The 23,070-nt window shown below is 44.2% G+C and overlaps 1 protein-coding gene across 1 annotated transcript in view; it reads right to left on the reverse strand.

Annotated features, from left to right (window-relative positions):
- The window catches only part of GTF3C2 (general transcription factor IIIC subunit 2), a 118,716-nt gene that overhangs the window by 2,572 nt on the left and 93,074 nt on the right, over positions 1-23,070 (reverse strand). Inside the window, exon 18 of the mRNA XM_063441884.1 lies at positions 2,254-2,361. Coding sequence (XP_063297954.1) covers positions 2,254-2,361 — 108 coding nt within the window. The remainder of the gene's footprint in view (positions 1-2,253; positions 2,362-23,070) is intronic.

Consider the following 23,070-nt stretch of genomic DNA (forward strand, 5'->3'; position numbering starts at 1 on the left):
CCCCTCCCACCCCAGGGCCGCACAGTTTGAACCCTTCCCACTCCAGGGCAGCACAGTTTGAACCCTTCCCCCTCCAGGGCAGCACAGTTTGAACCCTTCCCCCTCCAGGGCAGCACAGTTTGAACCCCTCCCACTCCAGGGCAGCACAGTTTGAACCCCTCCCACTCCAGGGCAGCACAGTTTGAACCCCTCCCACTCCAGGGCAGCACAGTTTGAACCCTTCCCCCCTCCAGGGCAGCACGGTTTGAACCCTTCCCCCCTCCAGGGCAGCACAGTTTGAACCCTTCCCCCCTCCAGGGCAGCACAGTTTGAACCCTTCCCCCCTCCAGGGCAGCACAGTTTGAACCCTTCCCCCCTCCAGGGCAGCACAGTTTCAACCCTTCCCCCCTCCAGGGCAGCACAGTTTGAACCCTTCCCCCCTCAAGGGCAGCACAGTTCCCCCCTCCAGGGCAGCACAGTTTGAACCCTTCCCACTCCAGGGCAGCACAGTTTGAACCCTTCCCCCTCCAGGGCAGCACAGTTTGAACCCCTCCCACTCCAGGGTCGCACAGTTTGAACCCTTCCCCCTCCAGGGCAGCACAGTTTGAACCCTTCCCCCTCCAGGGCAGCACAGTTTGAACCCCTCCCACTCCAGGGCAGCACAGTTTGAACCCTTCCCACTCCAGGGCAGCACAGTTTGAACCCTTCCCACTCCAGGGCAGCACAGTTTGAACCCCTCCCACCCCAGGGCAGCACCGTTTGAACCCCTCCGCCTCCAGGGCAGCACAGTGCTAGTAAAAGCAGATGTCGGGGCCCACCTAATGGTTTCTTCTAAAACGCAGTCTTTATTTGGAACACACTTGAGAAAGATTAATAAATATTAATGTAATGCTGAAACGTTGTCTCCATGTCTGTATTCCAAATAAAGAAACCACCCGGTGTGCCCAGATATCTACATTTACCACCATTGGATTATTAAAGGTAATTGGCCCTCCATGTCTGGAGCAACCTGGTAGTTGTGCCCCCCTTTTAATGTGTGTGCATCATTCTCTCACCTCTCCTTCAGCAGGGCAACACAGACAGAAGGACATGGAATCTGTCCCTCCCACCGCAGGGTGACACAGACTGATGGAGCTATGGGACACAGTCTGTCTCTCCCACTGCAGGGTGACAGACAGAAGGAGCTATGGGACACGGAGTCTGTCCCTCCCACTGCAGGGTGACACAGACAGAAGGAGCTATGGGACACAGAGTCTGTCCCTCCCACCGCAGGGTGACACAGACAGAAGGAGCTATGGGACACAGTCTGTCTCTCCCACTGCAGGGTGACAGACAGAAGGGAGCTATGGGACACGGAGTCTGTCCCTCCCACTGCAGGGTGACACAGACAGAAGGAGCTATGGGACACGGAGTCTGTCCCTCCCACTGCAGGGTGACAGACAGAAGGAGCTATGGGACACGGAGTCTGTCCCTCCCACTGCATGGTGACACAGACAGAGGAACAGAGGGAGCTATGGGACACGGAGTCTGTCCCTCCCACTGCAGGGTGACACAGACAGAAGGAGCTATGGGACACGGAGTCTGTCCCTCCCACCGCAGGGTGACACAGACAGAAGGAGCTATGGGACACACAGTCTGTCTCTCCCACTGCAGGGTGACAGACAGAAGGGAGCTATGGGACACGGAGTCTGTCCCTCCCACTGCAGGGTGACAGACAGAAGGAGCTATGGGACACGGAGTCTGTCCCTCCCACTGCAGGGTGACAGACAGAAGGAGCTATGGGACACGGAGTCTGTCCCTCCCACCGCAGGGTGACACAGACAGAAGGAGCTATGGGACACACAGTCTGTCTCTCCCACTGCAGGGTGACAGACAGAAGGGAGCTATGGGACACTGACTCTGTCCCTCCCACTGCAGGGTGACAGACAGAAGGAGCTATGGGACACGGAGTCTGTCCCTCCCACTGCAGGGTGACAGACAGAAGGAGCTATGGGACACGGAGTCTGTCCCTCCCACTGCAGGGTGACACAGACAGAAGGAGCTATGGGACACGGAGTCTGTCCCTCCCACTGGAGGGTGACCGATAGGAATTTTGTGATACAGGAAATATCAGGCTGCATGTAGTATAGGGGGATGGGTGTAGACGGCAGTGTAAGCGGTGTTATTATCTGTAAACATCATTTAACCACATCATCCCCACTGAGCAAAGAAAAAACTCACAAAACCCCACACAGCAATGGGTGAGCGGGTCTCACTAAGTGTCAGGAGACTCACCTTGTGTATGGCTTCCAGCTGTACGCGCTCTGTATTAAGATCACCCTTTGTCTCATTAGCGTGCATCCTTTTCATTGGATCTCGTTTGGTGAAGTTATGGAATTTCCTCTGTGGGCGAGAAGGGACAGCAGCCCATGACACGTGTCACACAGTATACAGTTACTGAATATCACTACAAAGAGCTGGCCGTGACACGTCTCACACAGTATACAGTTACTGAATATCCTACACAGAGCTGGCCGTGACACGTGTCACACAGTATACAGTTACTGAATATCCTACACAGAGCTGGCCGTGACACGTCTCACACAGTATACAGTTACTGAATATCGTTACACGGAGCTGGCCGTGACACGTCTCACACAGTATACAGTTACTGAATATCCTACACAGAGCTGGCCGTGACACGTGTCACACAGTATACAGTTACTGAATATCCTACACAGAGCTGGCCGTGACACGTCTCACACAGTATACAGTTACTGAATATCACTACACAGAGCTGGCCGTGACACGTGTCACACAGTATACAGTTACTGAATATCCTACACAGAGCTGGCCGTGACACGTCTCACACAGTATACAGTTACTGAATATCACTACACAGAGCTGGCCGTGACACGTCTCACACAGTATACAGTTACTGAATATCCTACACAGAGCTGGCCGTGACACGTCTCACACAGTATACAGTTACTGAATATCACTACACAGAGCTGGCCGTGACACGTGTCACACAGTATACAGTTACTGAATATCCTACACAGAGCTGGCCGTGACACGTCTCACACAGTATACAGTTACTGAATATCACTACACAGAGCTGGCCGTGACACGTCTCACACAGTATACAGTTACTGAATATCCTACACAGAGCTGGCCGTGACACGTGTCACACAGTATACAGTTACTGAATATCCTACACAGAGCTGGCCGTGACACGTCTCACACAGTATACAGTTACTGAATATCACTACACAGAGCTCACACAGTATACAGTTACTGAATATCCTACACAGAGCTGGCCGTGACACGTCTCACACAGTATACAGTTACTGAATATCACTACACAGAGCTGGCCGTGACACGTGTCACACAGTATACAGTTACTGAATATCACTACACAGAGCTGGCCGTGACACGTGTCACACAGTATACAGTTACTGAATATCCTACACAGAGCTGGCCGTGACACGTCTCACACAGTATACAGTTACTGAATATCACTACACAGAGCTGGCCGTGACACGTGTCACACAGTATACAGTTACTGAATATCCTACACAGAGCTGGCCGTGACACGTCTCACACAGTATACAGTTACTGAATATCACTACACAGAGCTGGCCGTGACACGTCTCACACAGTATACAGTTACTGAATATCCTACACAGAGCTGGCCGTGACACGTGTCACACAGTATACAGTTACTGAATATCACTACACAGAGCTGGCCGTGACACGTGTCACACAGTATACAGTTACTGAATATCACTACACAGAGCTGGCCGTGACACGTCTCACACAGTATACAGTTACTGAATATCCTACACAGAGCTGGCCGTGACACGTGTCACACAGTATACAGTTACTGAATATCCTACACAGAGCTGGCCGTGACACGTCTCACACAGTATACAGTTACTGAATATCCTACACAGAGCTGGCCGTGACACGTGTCACACAGTATACAGTTACTGAATATCACTACACAGAGCTGGCCGTGACACGTCTCACACAGTATACAGTTACTGAATATCCTACACAGAGCTGGCCGTGACACGTGTCACACAGTATACAGTTACTGAATATCCTACACAGAGCTGGCCGTGACACGTCTCACACAGTATACAGTTACTGAATATCCTACACAGAGCTGGCCGTGACACGTCTCACACAGTATACAGTTACTGAATATCACTACACAGAGCTGGCCGTGACACGTGTCACACAGTATACAGTTACTGAATATCCTACACAGAGCTGGCCGTGACACGTCTCACACAGTATACAGTTACTGAATATCACTACACAGAGCTGGCCGTGACACGTCTCACACAGTATACAGTTACTGAATATCCTACACAGAGCTGGCCGTGACACGTCTCACACAGTATACAGTTACTGAATATCCTACACAGAGCTGGCCGTGACACGTCTCACACAGTATACAGTTACTGAATATCCTACACAGAGCTGGCCGTGACACGTCTCACACAGTATACAGTTACTGAATATCACTACACAGAGCTCACACAGTATACAGTTACTGAATATCCTACACAGAGCTGGCCGTGACACGTCTCACACAGTATACAGTTACTGAATATCCTACACAGAGCTGGCCGTGACACGTCTCACACAGTATACAGTTACTGAATATCACTACACAGAGCTGGCCGTGACACGTGTCACACAGTATACAGTTACTGAATATCACTACAAAGAGCTGGCCGTGACACGTCTCACACAGTATACAGTTACTGAATATCCTACACAGAGCTGGCCGTGACACGTGTCACACAGTATACAGTTACTGAATATCCTACACAGAGCTGGCCGTGACACGTCTCACACAGTATACAGTTACTGAATATCGTTACACGGAGCTGGCCGTGACACGTCTCACACAGTATACAGTTACTGAATATCCTACACAGAGCTGGCCGTGACACGTGTCACACAGTATACAGTTACTGAATATCCTACACAGAGCTGGCCGTGACACGTCTCACACAGTATACAGTTACTGAATATCACTACACAGAGCTGGCCGTGACACGTGTCACACAGTATACAGTTACTGAATATCCTACACAGAGCTGGCCGTGACACGTCTCACACAGTATACAGTTACTGAATATCACTACACAGAGCTGGCCGTGACACGTCTCACACAGTATACAGTTACTGAATATCACTACACAGAGCTGGCCGTGACACGTGTCACACAGTATACAGTTACTGAATATCCTACACAGAGCTGGCCGTGACACGTCTCACACAGTATACAGTTACTGAATATCACTACACAGAGCTGGCCGTGACACGTCTCACACAGTATACAGTTACTGAATATCCTACACAGAGCTGGCCGTGACACGTGTCACACAGTATACAGTTACTGAATATCCTACACAGAGCTGGCCGTGACACGTCTCACACAGTATACAGTTACTGAATATCCTACACAGAGCTGGCCGTGACACGTCTCACACAGTATACAGTTACTGAATATCCTACACAGAGCTGGCCGTGACACGTCTCACACAGTATACAGTTACTGAATATCCTACACAGAGCTCACACAGTATACAGTTACTGAATATCCTACACAGAGCTGGCCGTGACACGTCTCACACAGTATACAGTTACTGAATATCCTACACGGAGCTGGCCGTGACACGTCTCACACAGTATACAGTTACTGAATATCCTACACAGAGCTGGCCGTGACACGTCTCACACAGTATACAGTTACTGAATATCCTACACAGAGCTCACACAGTATACAGTTACTGAATATCCTACACAGAGCTGGCCGTGACACGTCTCACACAGTATACAGTTACTGAATATCACTACACAGAGCTCACACAGTATACAGTTACTGAATATCCTACACAGAGCTGGCCGTGACACGTCTCACACAGTATACAGTTACTGAATATCACTACACAGAGCTGGCCGTGACACGTGTCACACAGTATACAGTTACTGAATATCACTACACAGAGCTGGCCGTGACACGTGTCACACAGTATACAGTTACTGAATATCCTACACAGAGCTGGCCGTGACACGTCTCACACAGTATACAGTTACTGAATATCACTACACAGAGCTGGCCGTGACACGTGTCACACAGTATACAGTTACTGAATATCCTACACAGAGCTGGCCGTGACACGTCTCACACAGTATACAGTTACTGAATATCACTACACAGAGCTGGCCGTGACACGTCTCACACAGTATACAGTTACTGAATATCCTACACAGAGCTGGCCGTGACACGTGTCACACAGTATACAGTTACTGAATATCACTACACAGAGCTGGCCGTGACACGTGTCACACAGTATACAGTTACTGAATATCACTACACAGAGCTGGCCGTGACACGTCTCACACAGTATACAGTTACTGAATATCACTACACAGAGCTGGCCGTGACACGTGTCACACAGTATACAGTTACTGAATATCCTACACAGAGCTGGCCGTGACACGTGTCACACAGTATACAGTTACTGAATATCCTACACAGAGCTGGCCGTGACACGTCTCACACAGTATACAGTTACTGAATATCCTACACAGAGCTGGCCGTGACACGTGTCACACAGTATACAGTTACTGAATATCACTACACAGAGCTGGCCGTGACACGTCTCACACAGTATACAGTTACTGAATATCCTACACAGAGCTGGCCGTGACACGTGTCACACAGTATACAGTTACTGAATATCCTACACAGAGCTGGCCGTGACACGTCTCACACAGTATACAGTTACTGAATATCCTACACAGAGCTGGCCGTGACACGTCTCACACAGTATACAGTTACTGAATATCCTACACAGAGCTGGCCGTGACACGTCTCACACAGTATACAGTTACTGAATATCACTACACAGAGCTGGCCGTGACACGTGTCACACAGTATACAGTTACTGAATATCCTACACAGAGCTGGCCGTGACACGTCTCACACAGTATACAGTTACTGAATATCACTACACAGAGCTGGCCGTGACACGTCTCACACAGTATACAGTTACTGAATATCCTACACAGAGCTGGCCGTGACACGTCTCACACAGTATACAGTTACTGAATATCCTACACAGAGCTGGCCGTGACACGTCTCACACAGTATACAGTTACTGAATATCCTACACAGAGCTGGCCGTGACACGTGTCACACAGTATACAGTTACTGAATATCCTACACAGAGCTGGCCGTGACACGTCTCACACAGTATACAGTTACTGAATATCCTACACAGAGCTGGCCGTGACACGTCTCACACAGTATACAGTTACTGAATATCACTACACAGAGCTGGCCGTGACACGTCTCACACAGTATACAGTTACTGAATATCACTACACAGAGCTGGCCGTGACACGTCTCACACAGTATACAGTTACTGAATATCACTACACAGAGCTGGCCGTGACACGTGTCACACAGTATACAGTTACTGAATATCACTACACAGAGCTGGCTGTGACACGTCTCACACAGTATACAGTTACTGAATATCACTACACAGAGCTGGCCGTGACACGTCTCAGACAGTATACAGTTACTGAATATCCTACACAGAGCTGGCCGTGACACGTCTCACACAGTATACAGTTACTGAATATCCTACACAGAGCTGGCCGTGACACGTGTCACACAGTATACAGTTACTGAATATCCTACACAAAGCTGGCCGTGACACGTCTCACACAGTATACAGTTACTGAATATCACTACACAGAGCTGGCCGTGACACGTCTCACACAGTATACAGTTACTGAATATCACTACACAGAGCTGGCCGTGACACGTCTCACACAGTATACAGTTACTGAATATCACTACACAGAGCTGGCCGTGACACGTGTCACACAGTATACAGTTACTGAATATCACTACACAGAGCTGGCCGTGACACGTCTCACACAGTATACAGTTACTGAATATCCTACACAGAGCTGGCCGTGACACGTGTCACACAGTATACAGTTACTGAATATCACTACACAGAGCTGGCCGTGACACGTCTCACACAGTATACAGTTACTGAATATCCTACACAGAGCTGGCCGTGACACGTGTCACACAGTATACAGTTACTGAATATCCTACACAGAGCTGGCCGTGACACGTCTCACACAGTATACAGTTACTGAATATCACTACACAGAGCTGGCCGTGACACGTCTCACACAGTATACAGTTACTGAATATCACTACACAGAGCTGGCCGTGACACGTGTCACACAGTATACAGTTACTGAATATCACTACACAGAGCTGGCCGTGACACGTCTCAGACAGTATACAGTTACTGAATATCCTACACAGAGCTGGCCGTGACACGTCTCACACAGTATACAGTTACTGAATATCCTACACAGAGCTGGCCGTGACACGTCTCACACAGTATACAGTTACTGAATATCCTACACAGAGCTGGCCGTGACACGTGTCACACAGTATACAGTTACTGAATATCCTACACGGAGCTGGCCGTGACACGTGTCACACAGTATACAGTTACTGAATATCCTACACAGAGCTGGCCGTGACACGTCTCACACAGTATACAGTTACTGAATATCCTACACAGAGCTGGACGTGACACGTGTCACACAGTATACAGTTACTGAATATCACTACACAGAGCTGGCCGTGACACGTCTCACACAGTATACAGTTACTGAATATCCTACACAGAGCTGGCCGTGACACGTGTCACACAGTATACAGTTACTGAATATCCTACACAGAGCTGGCCGTGACACGTCTCACACAGTATACAGTTACTGAATATCCTACACAGAGCTGGCCGTGACACGTCTCACACAGTATACAGTTACTGAATATCCTACACAGAGCTGGCCATGACACGTGTCACACAGTATACAGTTACTGAATATCCTACACAGAGCTGGCCGTGACACGTGTCACACAGTATACAGTTACTGAATATCCTACACAGAGCTGGACGTGACACGTGTCACACAGTATACAGTTACTGAATATCACTACACAGAGCTGGCCGTGACACGTGTCACACAGTATACAGTTACTGAATATCACTACACAGAGCTGGCCGTGACACGTGTCACACAGTATACAGTTACTGAATATCCTACACAGAGCTGGCCATGACATGTGTCACACAGTATACAGTTACTGAATATCCTACACAGAGCTGGCCGTGACACGTCTCACACAGTATACAGTTACTGAATATCCTACACAGAGCTGGACGTGACACGTGTCACACAGTATACAGTTACTGAATATCACTACACAGAGCTGGCCGTGACACGTGTCACACAGTATACAGTTACTGAATATCCTACACAGAGCTGGCCGTGACACGTCTCACACAGTATACAGTTACTGAATATCCTACACAGAGCTGGCCGTGACACGTCTCACACAGTATACAGTTACTGAATATCCTACACAGAGCTGGCCGTGACACGTCTCACACAGTATACAGTTACTGAATATCCTACACAGAGCTGGCCGTGACACATGTCACACAGTATACAGTTACTGAATATCCTACACAGAGCTGGCCGTGACACGTCTCACACAGTATACAGTTACTGAATATCACTACACAGAGCTGGCCGTGACACGTCTCACACAGTATACAGTTACTGAATATCCTACACAGAGCTGGCCGTGACACGTCTCACACAGTATACAGTTACTGAATATCCTACACAGAGCTGGCCGTGACACGTGTCACACAGTATACAGTTACTGAATATCACTACACGGAGCTGGCCGTGACACGTCTCACACACAGTATACAGTTACTGAATATCACTACACAGAGCTGGCCGTGACACGTCTCACACAGTATACAGTTACTGAATATAACTACACAGAGCTGGCCGTGAAACGTGTCACACAGTATACAGTTACTGAATATCACTACACGGAGCTGGCCGTGACACGTCTCACACAGTATACAGTTACTGAATATCACTACACAGAGCTGGCCGTGACACGTCTCACACAGTATACAGTTACTGAATATCCTACACAGAGCTGGCCGTGACACGTCTCACACAGTATACAGTTACTGAATATCCTACACAGAGCTGGCCGTGACACGTCTCACACAGTATACAGTTACTGAATATCCTACACAGAGCTGGCCGTGACACGTCTCACACAGTATACAGTTACTGAATATCCTACACAGAGCTGGCCGTGACACGTCTCACACAGTATACAGTTACTGAATATCCTACACAGAGCTGGCCGTGACACGTCTCACACAGTATACAGTTACTGAATATCCTACACAGAGCTGGCCATGACACGTCTCACACAGTATACAGTTACTGAATATCCTACACAGAGCTGGCTGTGACACGTCTCACACAGTATACAGTTACTGAATATCCTACACAGAGCTGGCCGTAACACGTCTCACACAGTATACAGTTACTGAATATCACTACACAGAGCTGGCCGTGACACGTCTCACACAGTATACAGTTACTGAATATCACTACACGGAGCTGGCCGTGACACGTCTCACACAGTATACAGTTACTGAATATCACTACACAGAGCTGGCCGTGACACGTCTCACACAGTATACAGTTACTGAATATCACTACACGGAGCTGGCCGTGACACGTCTCACACAGTATACAGTTACTGAATATCACTACACAGAGCTGGCCGTGACACGTCTCACACAGTATACAGTTACTGAATATCCTACACAGAGCTGGCCGTGACACGTCTCACACAGTATACAGTTACTGAATATCCTACACAGAGCTGGCCGTGACACGTCTCACACAGTATACAGTTACTGAATATCCTACACAGAGCTGGCCGTGACACGTGTCACACAGTATACAGTTACTGAATATCACTACACGGAGCTGGCCGTAACACGTCTCACACAGTATACAGTTACTGAATATCCTACACAGAGCTGGCCGTGACACGTCTCACACAGTATACAGTTACTGAATATCCTACACAGAGCTGGCCGTGACACGTGTCACACAGTATACAGTTACTGAATATCACTACACAGAGCTGGCCGTGACACGTCTCACACAGTATACAGTTACTGAATATCACTACACAGAGCTGGCCGTGACACGTCTCACACAGTATACAGTTACTGAATATCCTACACAGAGCTGGCCGTGACACGTGTCACACAGTATACAGTTACTGAATATCCTACACAGAGCTGGCCGTGACACGTGTCACACAGTATACAGTTACTGAATATCCTACACAGAGCTGCCCGTGACACGTCTCACACAGTATACAGTTACTGAATATCACTACACAGAGCTGGCCGTGACACGTCTCACACAGTATACAGTTACTGAATATCCTACACGGAGCTGGCCGTGACACGTGTCACACAGTATACAGTTACTGAATATCCTACACAGAGCTGGCCGTGACACGTCTCACACAGTATACAGTTACTGAATATCCTACACAGAGCTGGCCGTGACACGTCTCACACAGTATACAGTTACTGACTATCCTACACAGAGGTGGCCGTGACACGTCTCACACAGTATACAGTTACTGAATATCCTACACGGAGCTGGCCGTGACACGTCTCACACAGTATACAGTTACTGAATATCCTACACAGAGCTGGCCGTGACACGTCTCACACAGTATACAGTTACTGAATATCCTACACAGAGCTGGCCGTGACACGTCTCACACAGTATACAGTTACTGAATATCCTACACAGAGCTGGCCGTGACACGTGTCACACAGTATACAGTTACTGAATATCCTACACAGAGCTGGCCGTGACACGTCTCACACAGTATACAGTTACTGAATATCACTACACAGAGCTGGCCGTGACACGTCTCACACAGTATACAGTTACTGAATATCACTACACAGAGCTGGCCGTGACACGTGTCACACAGTATACAGTTACTGAATATCACTACACAGAGCTGGCCGTGACACGTCTCAGACAGTATACAGTTACTGAATATCCTACACAGAGCTGGCCGTGACACGTCTCACACAGTATACAGTTACTGAATATCCTACACAGAGCTGGCCGTGACACGTCTCACACAGTATACAGTTACTGAATATCCTACACAGAGCTGGCCGTGACACGTCTCACACAGTATACAGTTACTGAATATCACTACACAGAGCTGGCCGTGACACGTGTCACACAGTATACAGTTACTGAATATCCTACACAGAGCTGGCCGTGACACGTCTCACACAGTATACAGTTACTGAATATCCTACACAGAGCTGGCCGTGACACGTCTCACACAGTATACAGTTACTGAATATCCTACACAGAGCTGGCCGTGACACGTGTCACACAGTATACAGTTACTGAATATCCTACACAGAGCTGGCCGTGACACGTGTCACACAGTATACAGTTACTGAATATCACTACACAGAGCTGGCCGTGACACGTCTCACACAGTATACAGTTACTGAATATCCTACACAGAGCTGGCCGTGACACGTCTCACACAGTATACAGTTACTGAATATCACTACACAGAGCTGGCCGTGACACGTCTCACACAGTATACAGCTGGCCATGACACGTGTCACACAGTATACAGTTACTGAATATCGTTACACGGAGCTGGCCATGACACGTATCATTGCATGTCATTGCTCTTAGTATACAAAATATAGATTAAAGAACAGTGCACACACATTTAACAAGGCTTCTTTTATCACCTCTCTCAGCAGAAAAATCTGGGGGTTCAGTTCCACCATACGGCCATTTCGAGATGAAGCTGTAAGTATTGCACGTTAGCGTGTTAAACCGCTTCCTGTGGTCACTTCCAAACAAGCCCCTATAGTGGATGGGTGGGGTGCCCAATAGGAATCAGATTCCTAGCATGTAGCGTAGGACCCACCGATTTCCTGGTACTGTGACGCAGTGCTGGGCTGTGTTTGCTGAGAGAGGGGATTTGAAGCAGCCTTGTAAAATGTAAAACTGTATTTTTGTTTGTGTGTGCTGTTCCTTTAACTGTATTTTGTATCGATTTTGCTCTTTGACGCAGCGCCACTACTAAGAATGCATGTTCCGGGTGGGCCCCCAATTCCCCATTGCTCTTTGTATGTCATACACTACACAGAATTTCACAGCTATCCTGTAGCATTTCATTATATAGCTGCTAACGCCACCTTGTTTGAAACCACACCTACTGCGCTACATGATACATCCACTCTCCCTGCCAGAATGGGACAATAGTACAAGATACAACGTATATATCTTAATACTAACAGATCAGAGAGAGCGTGGACATGGCACTAATGCACAGACCCCCCCACATACTGCGACAAAACAATCGTAACACTGCAGTCCCATCCACGGCACACACACAGATTAATGGAGCGAGGGACGCGGGGGGAGGACAGATAGAGCTGCAAAAATGAAACATCGAAGACATGAACTGGCGGTCCAGGATAACTGCAAGCAGACATTCCCCAGCATTTATCTCGCCTAGAGTCTGGAAAATCAACCTCTCATCAAGTGGAATTCATAAGAACAATACTAAAGCAATCGCAAAAACCCAGACAGAAATCTATCATTGTAACCCAAATACCCAGCACAGAAATCTATCATTGTAACCCAAATACCCAGCACAGAAATCTATCATTGTAACCCAAATACCCAGCACAGAAATCTATCATTGTAACCCAAATACCCAGCACAGAAATCTATCATTGTAACCCAAATACCCAGACAGAAATCTATCATTGTAACCCAAATACCCAGCACAGAAATCTATCATTGTAACCCAAATACCCAGCACAGAAATCTATCATTGTAACCCAAATACCCAGCACAGAAATCTATCATTGTAACCCAAATACCCAGACAGAAATCTATCATTGTAACCCTAATACCCAGCACAGAAATCTATCATTGTAACCCAAATACCCGGACAGAAATCTATCATTGTAACCCAAATACCCAGCACAGAAATCTATCATTGTAACCCAAATACCCGGCACAGAAATCTATCATTGTAACCCAAATACCCAGCACAGAAATCTATCATTGTAACCCAAATACCCAGCACAGAAATCTATCATTGTAACCCAAATACCCGGCACAGAAATCTATCATTGTAACCCAAATACCCAGCACAGAAATCTATCATTGTAACCCAAATACCCGGCACAGAAATCTATCATTGTAACCCAAATACCCAGACAGAAATCTATCATTGTAACCCAAATACCCAGCACAGAAATCTATCATTGTAACCCAAATACCCAGCACAGAAATCTATCATTGTAACCCAAATACCCAGCACAGAAATCTATCATTGTAACCCAAATACCCAGCACAGAAATCTATCATTGTAACCCAAATACCCAGCACAGAAATCTATCATTGTAACCCAAATACCCAGCACAGAAATCTATCATTGTAACCCAAATACCCAGCACAGAAATCTATCATTGTAACCCAAATACCCAGACAGAAATCTATCATTGTAACCCAAATACCCAGCACAGAAATCTATCATTGTAACCCAAATACCCAGACAGAAATCTATCATTGTAACCCAAATACCAGCACAGAAATCTATCATTGTAACCCAAATACCCAGCACAGAAATCTATCATTGTAACCCAAATACCCAGCACAGAAATCTATCATTGTAACCCAAATACCAGCACAGAAATCTATCATTGTAACCCAAATACCCAGCACAGAAATCTATCATTGTAACCCAAATACCCAGCACAGAAATCTATCATTGTAACCCAAATACCCAGCACAGAAATCTATCATTGTAACCCAAATACCCAGCACAGAAATCTATCATTGTAACCCAAATACCCAGCACAGAAATCTATCATTGTAACCCAAATACCCAGACAGAAATCTATCATTGTAACCCAAATACCAGCACAGAAATCTATCATTGTAACCCAAATACCCAGCACAGAAATCTATCATTGTAACCCAAATACCCAGCACAGAAATCTATCATTGTAACCCAAATACCCAGACAGAAATCTATCATTGTAACCCAAATACCAGCACAGAAATCTATCATTGTAACCCAAATACCCGGCACAGAAATCTATCATTGTAACCCAAATACCCGGACAGAAATCTATCATTGTAACCCAAATACCCAGCACAGAAATCTATCATTGTAACCCAAATACCCAGCACAGAAATCTATCATTGTAACCCAAATACCCGGCACAGAAATCTATCATTGTAACCCAAATACCAGCACAGAAATCTATCATTGTAACCCAAATACCCGGACAGAAATCTATCACTGTAACCCAAATACCCAGCACAGAAATCTATCATTGTAACCCAAATACCCGGACAGAAATCTATCATTGTAACCCAAATACCCAGACAGAAATCTATCATTGTAACCCAAATACCCAGCACAGAAATCTATCATTGTAACCCAAATACCCAGCACAGAAATCTATCATTGTAACCCAAATACCCAGCACAGAAATCTATCATTGTAACCCAAATACCCAGCACAGAAATCTATCATTGTAACCCAAATACCCAGCACAGAAATCTATCATTGTAACCCAAATACCAGCACAGAAATCTATCATTGTAACCCAAATACCCAGCACAGAAATCTATCATTGTAACCCAAATACCCAGACAGAAATCTATCATTGTAACCCAAATACCCAGCACAGAAATCTATCATTGTAACCCAAATACCCAGCACAGAAATCTATCATTGTAACCCAAATACCAGCACAGAAATCTATCATTGTAACCCAAATACCCAGCACAGAAATCTATCATTGTAACCCAAATACCAGCACAGAAATCTATCATTGTAACCCAAATACCCAGCACAGAAATCTATCATTGTAACCCAAATACCCAGACAGAAATCTATCATTGTAACCCAAATACCCAGACAGAAATCTATCATTGTAACCCAAATACCCAGACAGAAATCTATCATTGTAACCCAAATACCCAGCACAGAAATCTATCATTGTAACCCAAATACCCAGACAGAAATCTATCATTGTAACCCAAATACCAGCACAGAAATCTATCATTGTAACCCAAATACCCAGCACAGAAATCTATCATTGTAACCCAAATACCCAGCACAGAAATCTATCATTGTAACCCAAATACCCAGCACAGAAATCTATCATTGTAACCCAAATACCAGCACAGAAATCTATCATTGTAACCCAAATACCCAGCACAGAAATCTATCATTGTAACCCAAATACCCAGCACAGAAATCTATCATTGTAACCCAAATACCCAGCACAGAAATCTATCATTGTAACCCAAATACCCAGCACAGAAATCTATCATTGTAACCCAAATACCCAGACAGAAATCTATCACTGTAACCCAAATACCCGGCACAGAAATCTATCATTGTAACCCAAATACCCAGACAGAAATCTATCATTGTAACCCAAATACCCGGCACAGAAATCTATCACTGTAACCCAAATACCCAGCACAGAAATCTATCATTGTAACCCAAATACCAGCACAGAAATCTATCATTGTAACCCAAATACCCAGCACAGAAATCTATCATTGTAACCCAAATACCCAGCACAGAAATCTATCATTGTAACCCAAATACCCAGCACAGAAATCTATCATTGTAACCCAAATACCAGCACAGAAATCTATCATTGTAACCCAAATACCCAGCACAGAAATCTATCATTGTAACCCAAATACCCAGCACAGAAATCTATCATTGTAACCCAAATACCCAGCACAGAAATCTATCATTGTAACCCAAATACCCAGCACAGAAATCTATCACTGTAACCCAAATACCCAGCACAGAAATCTATCATTGTAACCCAAATACCAGCACAGAAATCTATCATTGTAACCCAAATACCCAGCACAGAAATCTATCATTGTAACCCAAATACCCAGCACAGAAATCTATCATTGTAACCCAAATACCCAGCACAGAAATCTATCATTGTAACCCAAATACCCAGCACAGAAATCTATCATTGTAACCCAAATACCCAGCACAGAAATCTATCATTGTAACCCAAATACCCAGCACAGAAATCTATCATTGTAACCCAAATACCCAGCACAGAAATCTATCATTGTAACCCAAATACCAGCACAGAAATCTATCATTGTAACCCAAATACCCGGCACAGAAATCTATCATTGTAACCCAAATACCCAGCACAGAAATCTATCATTGTAACCCAAATACCCAGCACAGAAATCTATCATTGTAACCCAAATACCCAGCACAGAAATCTATCATTGTAACCCAAATACCCAGCACAGAAATCTATCATTGTAACCCAAATACCCAGCACAGAAATCTATCATTGTAACCCAAATACCCGGCACAGAAATCTATCATTGTAACCCAAATACCCAGCACAGAAATCTATCATTGTAACCCAAATACCCAGCACAGAAATCTATCATTGTAACCCAAATACCCAGCACAGAAATCTATCATTGTAACCCAAATACCAGCACAGAAATCTATCATTGTAACCCAAATACCCAGCACAGAAATCTATCATTGTAACCCAAATACCCGGCACAGAAATCTATCATTGTAACCCAAATACCAGCACAGAAATCTATCATTGTAACCCAAATACCCAGCACAGAAATCTATCATTGTAACCCAAATACCCAGCACAGAAATCTATCATTGTAACCCAAATACCCAGCACAGAAATCTATCATTGTAACCCAAATACCAGCACAGAAATCTATCATTGTAACCCAAATACCCAGCACAGAAATCTATCATTGTAACCCAAATACCCAGCACAGAAATCTATCATTGTAACCCAAATACCCAGACAGAAATCTATCATTGTAACCCAAATACCAGCACAGAAATCTATCATTGTAACCCAAATACCCAGACAGAAATCTATCATTGTAACCCAAATACCCAGCACAGAAATCTATCATTGTAACCCAAATACCCAGCACAGAAATCTATCATTGTAACCCAAATACCCAGCACAGAAATCTATCACTGTAACCCAAATACCCAGCACAGAAATCTATCACTGTAACCCAAATACCCAGCACAGAAATCTATCATTGTAACCCAAATACCCAGACAGAAATCTATCATTGTAACCCAAATACCCAGCACAGAAATCTATCATTGTAACCCAAATACCCGGCACAGAAATCTATCATTGTAACCCAAATACCCAGCACAGAAATCTATCATTGTAACCCAAATACCCAGCACAGAAATCTATCATTGTAACCCAAATACCCGGCACAGAAATCTATCATTGAAACCCAAATACCCAGACAGAAATCTATCATTGTAACCCAAATACCCGGCACAGAAATCTATCATTGTAACCCAAATACCCAGCACAGAAATCTATCATTGTAACCCAAATACCCGGCACAGAAATCTATCATTGTAACCCAAATACCCGGCACAGAAATCTATCATTGTAACCCAAATACCCGGCACAGAAATCTATCATTGTAACCCAAATACCCAGCACAGAAATCTATCATTGTAACCCAAATACCCAGCACAGAAATCTATCATTGTAACCCAAATACCCAGCACAGAAATCTATCATTGTAACCCAAATACCCAGCACAGAAATCTATCATTGTAACCCAAATACCCAGCACAGAAATCTATCACTGTAACCCAAATACCCAGCACAGAAATCTATCATTGTAACCCAAATACCCAGCACAGAAATCTATCATTGTAACCCAAATACCCAGCACAGAAATCTATCATTGTAACCCAAATACCCAGCACAGAAATCTATCATTGTAACCCAAATACCCAGCACAGAAATCTATCATTGTAACCCAAATACCCAGCACAGAAATCTATCATTGTAACCCAAATACCCAGCACAGAAATCTATCATTGTAACCCAAATACCCAGCACAGAAATCTATCATTGTAACCCAAATACCCGGACAGAAATCTATCATTGTAACCCAAATACCCAGCACAGAAATCTATCATTGTAACCCAAATACCCAGCACAGAAATCTATCATTGTAACCCAAATACCCAGACAGAAATCTATCATTGTAACCCAAATACCCGCACAGAAATCTATCATTGTAACCCAAATACCCAGCACAGAAATCTATCATTGTAACCCAAATACCCAGCACAGAAATCTATCATTGTAACCCAAATACCCGGACAGAAATCTATCATTGTAACCCAAATACCCAGCACAGAAATCTATCATTGTAACCCAAATACCCAGCACAGAAATCTATCATTGTAACCCAAATACCCAGCACAGAAATCTATCATTGTAACCCAAATACCCGGCACAGAAATCTATCATTGTAACCCAAATACCCAGCACAGAAATCTATCATTGTAACCCAAATACCCAGCACAGAAATCTATCATTGTAACCCAAATACCCAGCACAGAAATCTATCATTGTAACCCAAATACCAGCACAGAAATCTATCATTGTAACCCAAATACCCAGCACAGAAATCTATCATTGTAACCCAAATACCCAGCACAGAAATCTATCATTGTAACCCAAATACCCAGCACAGAAATCTATCATTGTAACCCAAATACCCGGACAGAAATCTATCATTGTAACCCAAATACCCAGCACAGAAATCTATCATTGTAACCCAAATACCCGGCACAGAAATCTATCATTGTAACCCAAATACCCAGCACAGAAATCTATCATTGTAACCCAAATACCAGCACAGAAATCTATCATTGTAACCCAAATACCCAGCACAGAAATCTATCATTGTAACCCAAATACCCAGCACAGAAATCTATCATTGTAACCCAAATACCCAGCACAGAAATCTATCATTGTAACCCAAATACCCGGACAGAAATCTATCATTGTAACCCAAATACCCAGCACAGAAATCTATCATTGTAACCCAAATACCCAGCACAGAAATCTATCATTGTAACCCAAATACCCAGCACAGAAATCTATCATTGTAACCCAAATACCCGGCACAGAAATCTATCATTGTAACCCAAATACCCGGCACAGAAATCTATCATTGTAACCCAAATACCCAGCACAGAAATCTATCATTGTAACCCAAATACCCGGACAGAAATCTATCATTGTAACCCAAATACCCGGCACAGAAATCTATCATTGTAACCCAAATACCCAGCACAGAAATCTATCATTGTAACCCAAATACCCAGCACAGAAATCTATCATTGTAACCCCAATACCCAGCACAGAAATCTATCACTGTAACCCAAATACCCAGACAGAAATCTATCACTGTAACCCAAATACCCAGACAGAAATCTATCATTGTAACCCAAATACCCAGCACAGAAATCTATCATTGTAACCCAAATACCAAGCACAGAAATCTATCATTGTAACCCAAATACCCAGCACAGAAATCTATCATTGTAACCCAAATACCCGCACAGAAATCTATCATTGTAACCCAAATACCAAGCACAGAAATCTATCATTGTAACCCAAATACCCAGCACAGAAATCTATCATTGTAACCCAAATACCCAGCACAGAAATCTATCATTGTAACCCAAATACCCGGACAGAAATCTATCATTGTAACCCAAATACCCGGCACAGAAATCTATCATTGTAACCCAAATACCCAGCACAGAAATCTATCATTGTAACCCAAATACCCAGCACAGAAATCTATCATTGTAACCCCAATACCCAGCACAGAAATCTATCATTGTAACCCAAATACCCAGCACAGAAATCTATCACTGTAACCCAAATACCCGGCACAGAAATCTATCATTGTAACCCAAATACCCAGCACAGAAATCTATCATTGTAACCCAAATACCCAGCACAGAAATCTATCATTGTAACCCAAATACCCAGCACAGAAATCTATCATTGTAACCCAAATACCCAGCACAGAAATCTATCATTGTAACCCAAATACCCAGCACAGAAATCTATCATTGTAACCCAAATACCAGCACAGAAATCTATCATTGTAACCCAAATACCCAGCACAGAAATCTATCATTGTAACCCAAATACCCAGCACAGAAATCTATCATTGTAACCCAAATACCCAGACAGAAATCTATCATTGTAACCCAAATACCCAGCACAGAAATCTATCATTGTAACCCAAATACCCGGACAGAAATCTATCATTGTAACCCAAATACCCAGCACAGAAATCTATCATTGTAACCCAAATACCCAGCACAGAAATCTATCATTGTAACCCAAATACCCGGACAGAAATCTATCATTGTAACCCAAATACCCAGCACAGAAATCTATCATTGTAACCCAAATACCCGCACAGAAATCTATCATTGTAACCCTAATACCAGCACAGAAATCTATCATTGTAACCCAAATACCAAGCACAGAAATCTATCATTGTAACCCAAATACCCGGCACAGAAATCTATCATTGTAACCCAAATACCCAGCACAGAAATCTATCATTGTAACCCAAATACCCAGCACAGAAATCTATCATTGTAACCCAAATACCCAGACAGAAATCTATCATTGTAACCCAAATACCCGCACAGAAATCTATCATTGTAACCCTAATACCAGCACAGAAATCTATCATTGTAACCCAAATACCCGCACAGAAATCTATCATTGTAACCCAAATACCCAGCACAGAAATCTATCATTGTAACCCAAATACCCAGCACAGAAATCTATCATTGTAACCCAAATACCCAGCACAGAAATCTATCATTGTAACCCAATACCCAGCACAGAAATCTATCATTGTAACCCAAATACCCAGCACAGAAATCTATCATTGTAACCCAAATACCCGGCACAGAAATCTATCATTGTAACCCAAATACCCAGCACAGAAATCTATCATTGTAACCCAAATACCCGGACAGAAATCTATCATTGTAACCCAAATACCCAGCACAGAAATCTATCATTGTAACCCAAATACCAGCACAGAAATCTATCATTGTAACCCAAATACCCAGCACAGAAATCTATCATTGTAACCCAAATACCCAGCACAGAAATCTATCATTGTAACCCAAATACCCAGCACAGAAATCCATCATTGTAACCCAAATACCCGGACAGAAATCTATCATTGTAACCCAAATACCCGGACAGAAATCTATCATTGTAACCCAAATACCCGGACAGAAATCTATCACTGTAACCCAAATACCCAGCACAGAAATCTATCATTGTAACCCAAATACCCAGCACAGAAATCTATCATTGTAACCCAAATACCCAGACAGAAATCTATCATTGTAACCCTAATACCCAGCACAGAAATCTATCATTGTAACCCAAATACCCGGACAGAAATCTATCATTGTAACCCAAATACCCAGCACAGAAATCTATCATTGTAACCCAAATACCCGGCACAGAAATCTATCATTGTAACCCAAATACCCAGCACAGAAATCTATCATTGTAACCCAAATACCCAGCACAGAAATCTATCATTGTAACCCAAATACCCGGCACAGAAATCTATCATTGTAACCCAAATACCCAGCACAGAAATCTATCATTGTAACCCAAATACCCGGCACAGAAATCTATCATTGTAACCCAAATACCCAGACAGAAATCTATCATTGTAACCCAAATACCCAGCACAGAAATCTATCATTGTAACCCAAATACCCAGCACAGAAATCTATCATTGTAACCCAAATACCCAGCACAGAAATCTATCATTGTAACCCAAATACCCAGACAGAAATCTATCATTGTAACCCAAATACCAGCACAGAAATCTATCATTGTAACCCAAATACCCAGCACAGAAATCTATCATTGTAACCCAAATACCCAGCACAGAAATCTATCATTGTAACCCAAATACCAGCACAGAAATCTATCATTGTAACCCAAATACCCAGCACAGAAATCTATCATTGTAACCCAAATACCCAGCACAGAAATCTATCATTGTAACCCAAATACCCAGCACAGAAATCTATCATTGTAACCCAAATACCCAGCACAGAAATCTATCATTGTAACCCAAATACCCAGCACAGAA

Source organism: Pelobates fuscus, chromosome 2 (genome assembly GCF_036172605.1).
Source record: "Pelobates fuscus isolate aPelFus1 chromosome 2, aPelFus1.pri, whole genome shotgun sequence".
NCBI lineage: Eukaryota > Metazoa > Chordata > Amphibia > Anura > Pelobatidae > Pelobates > Pelobates fuscus.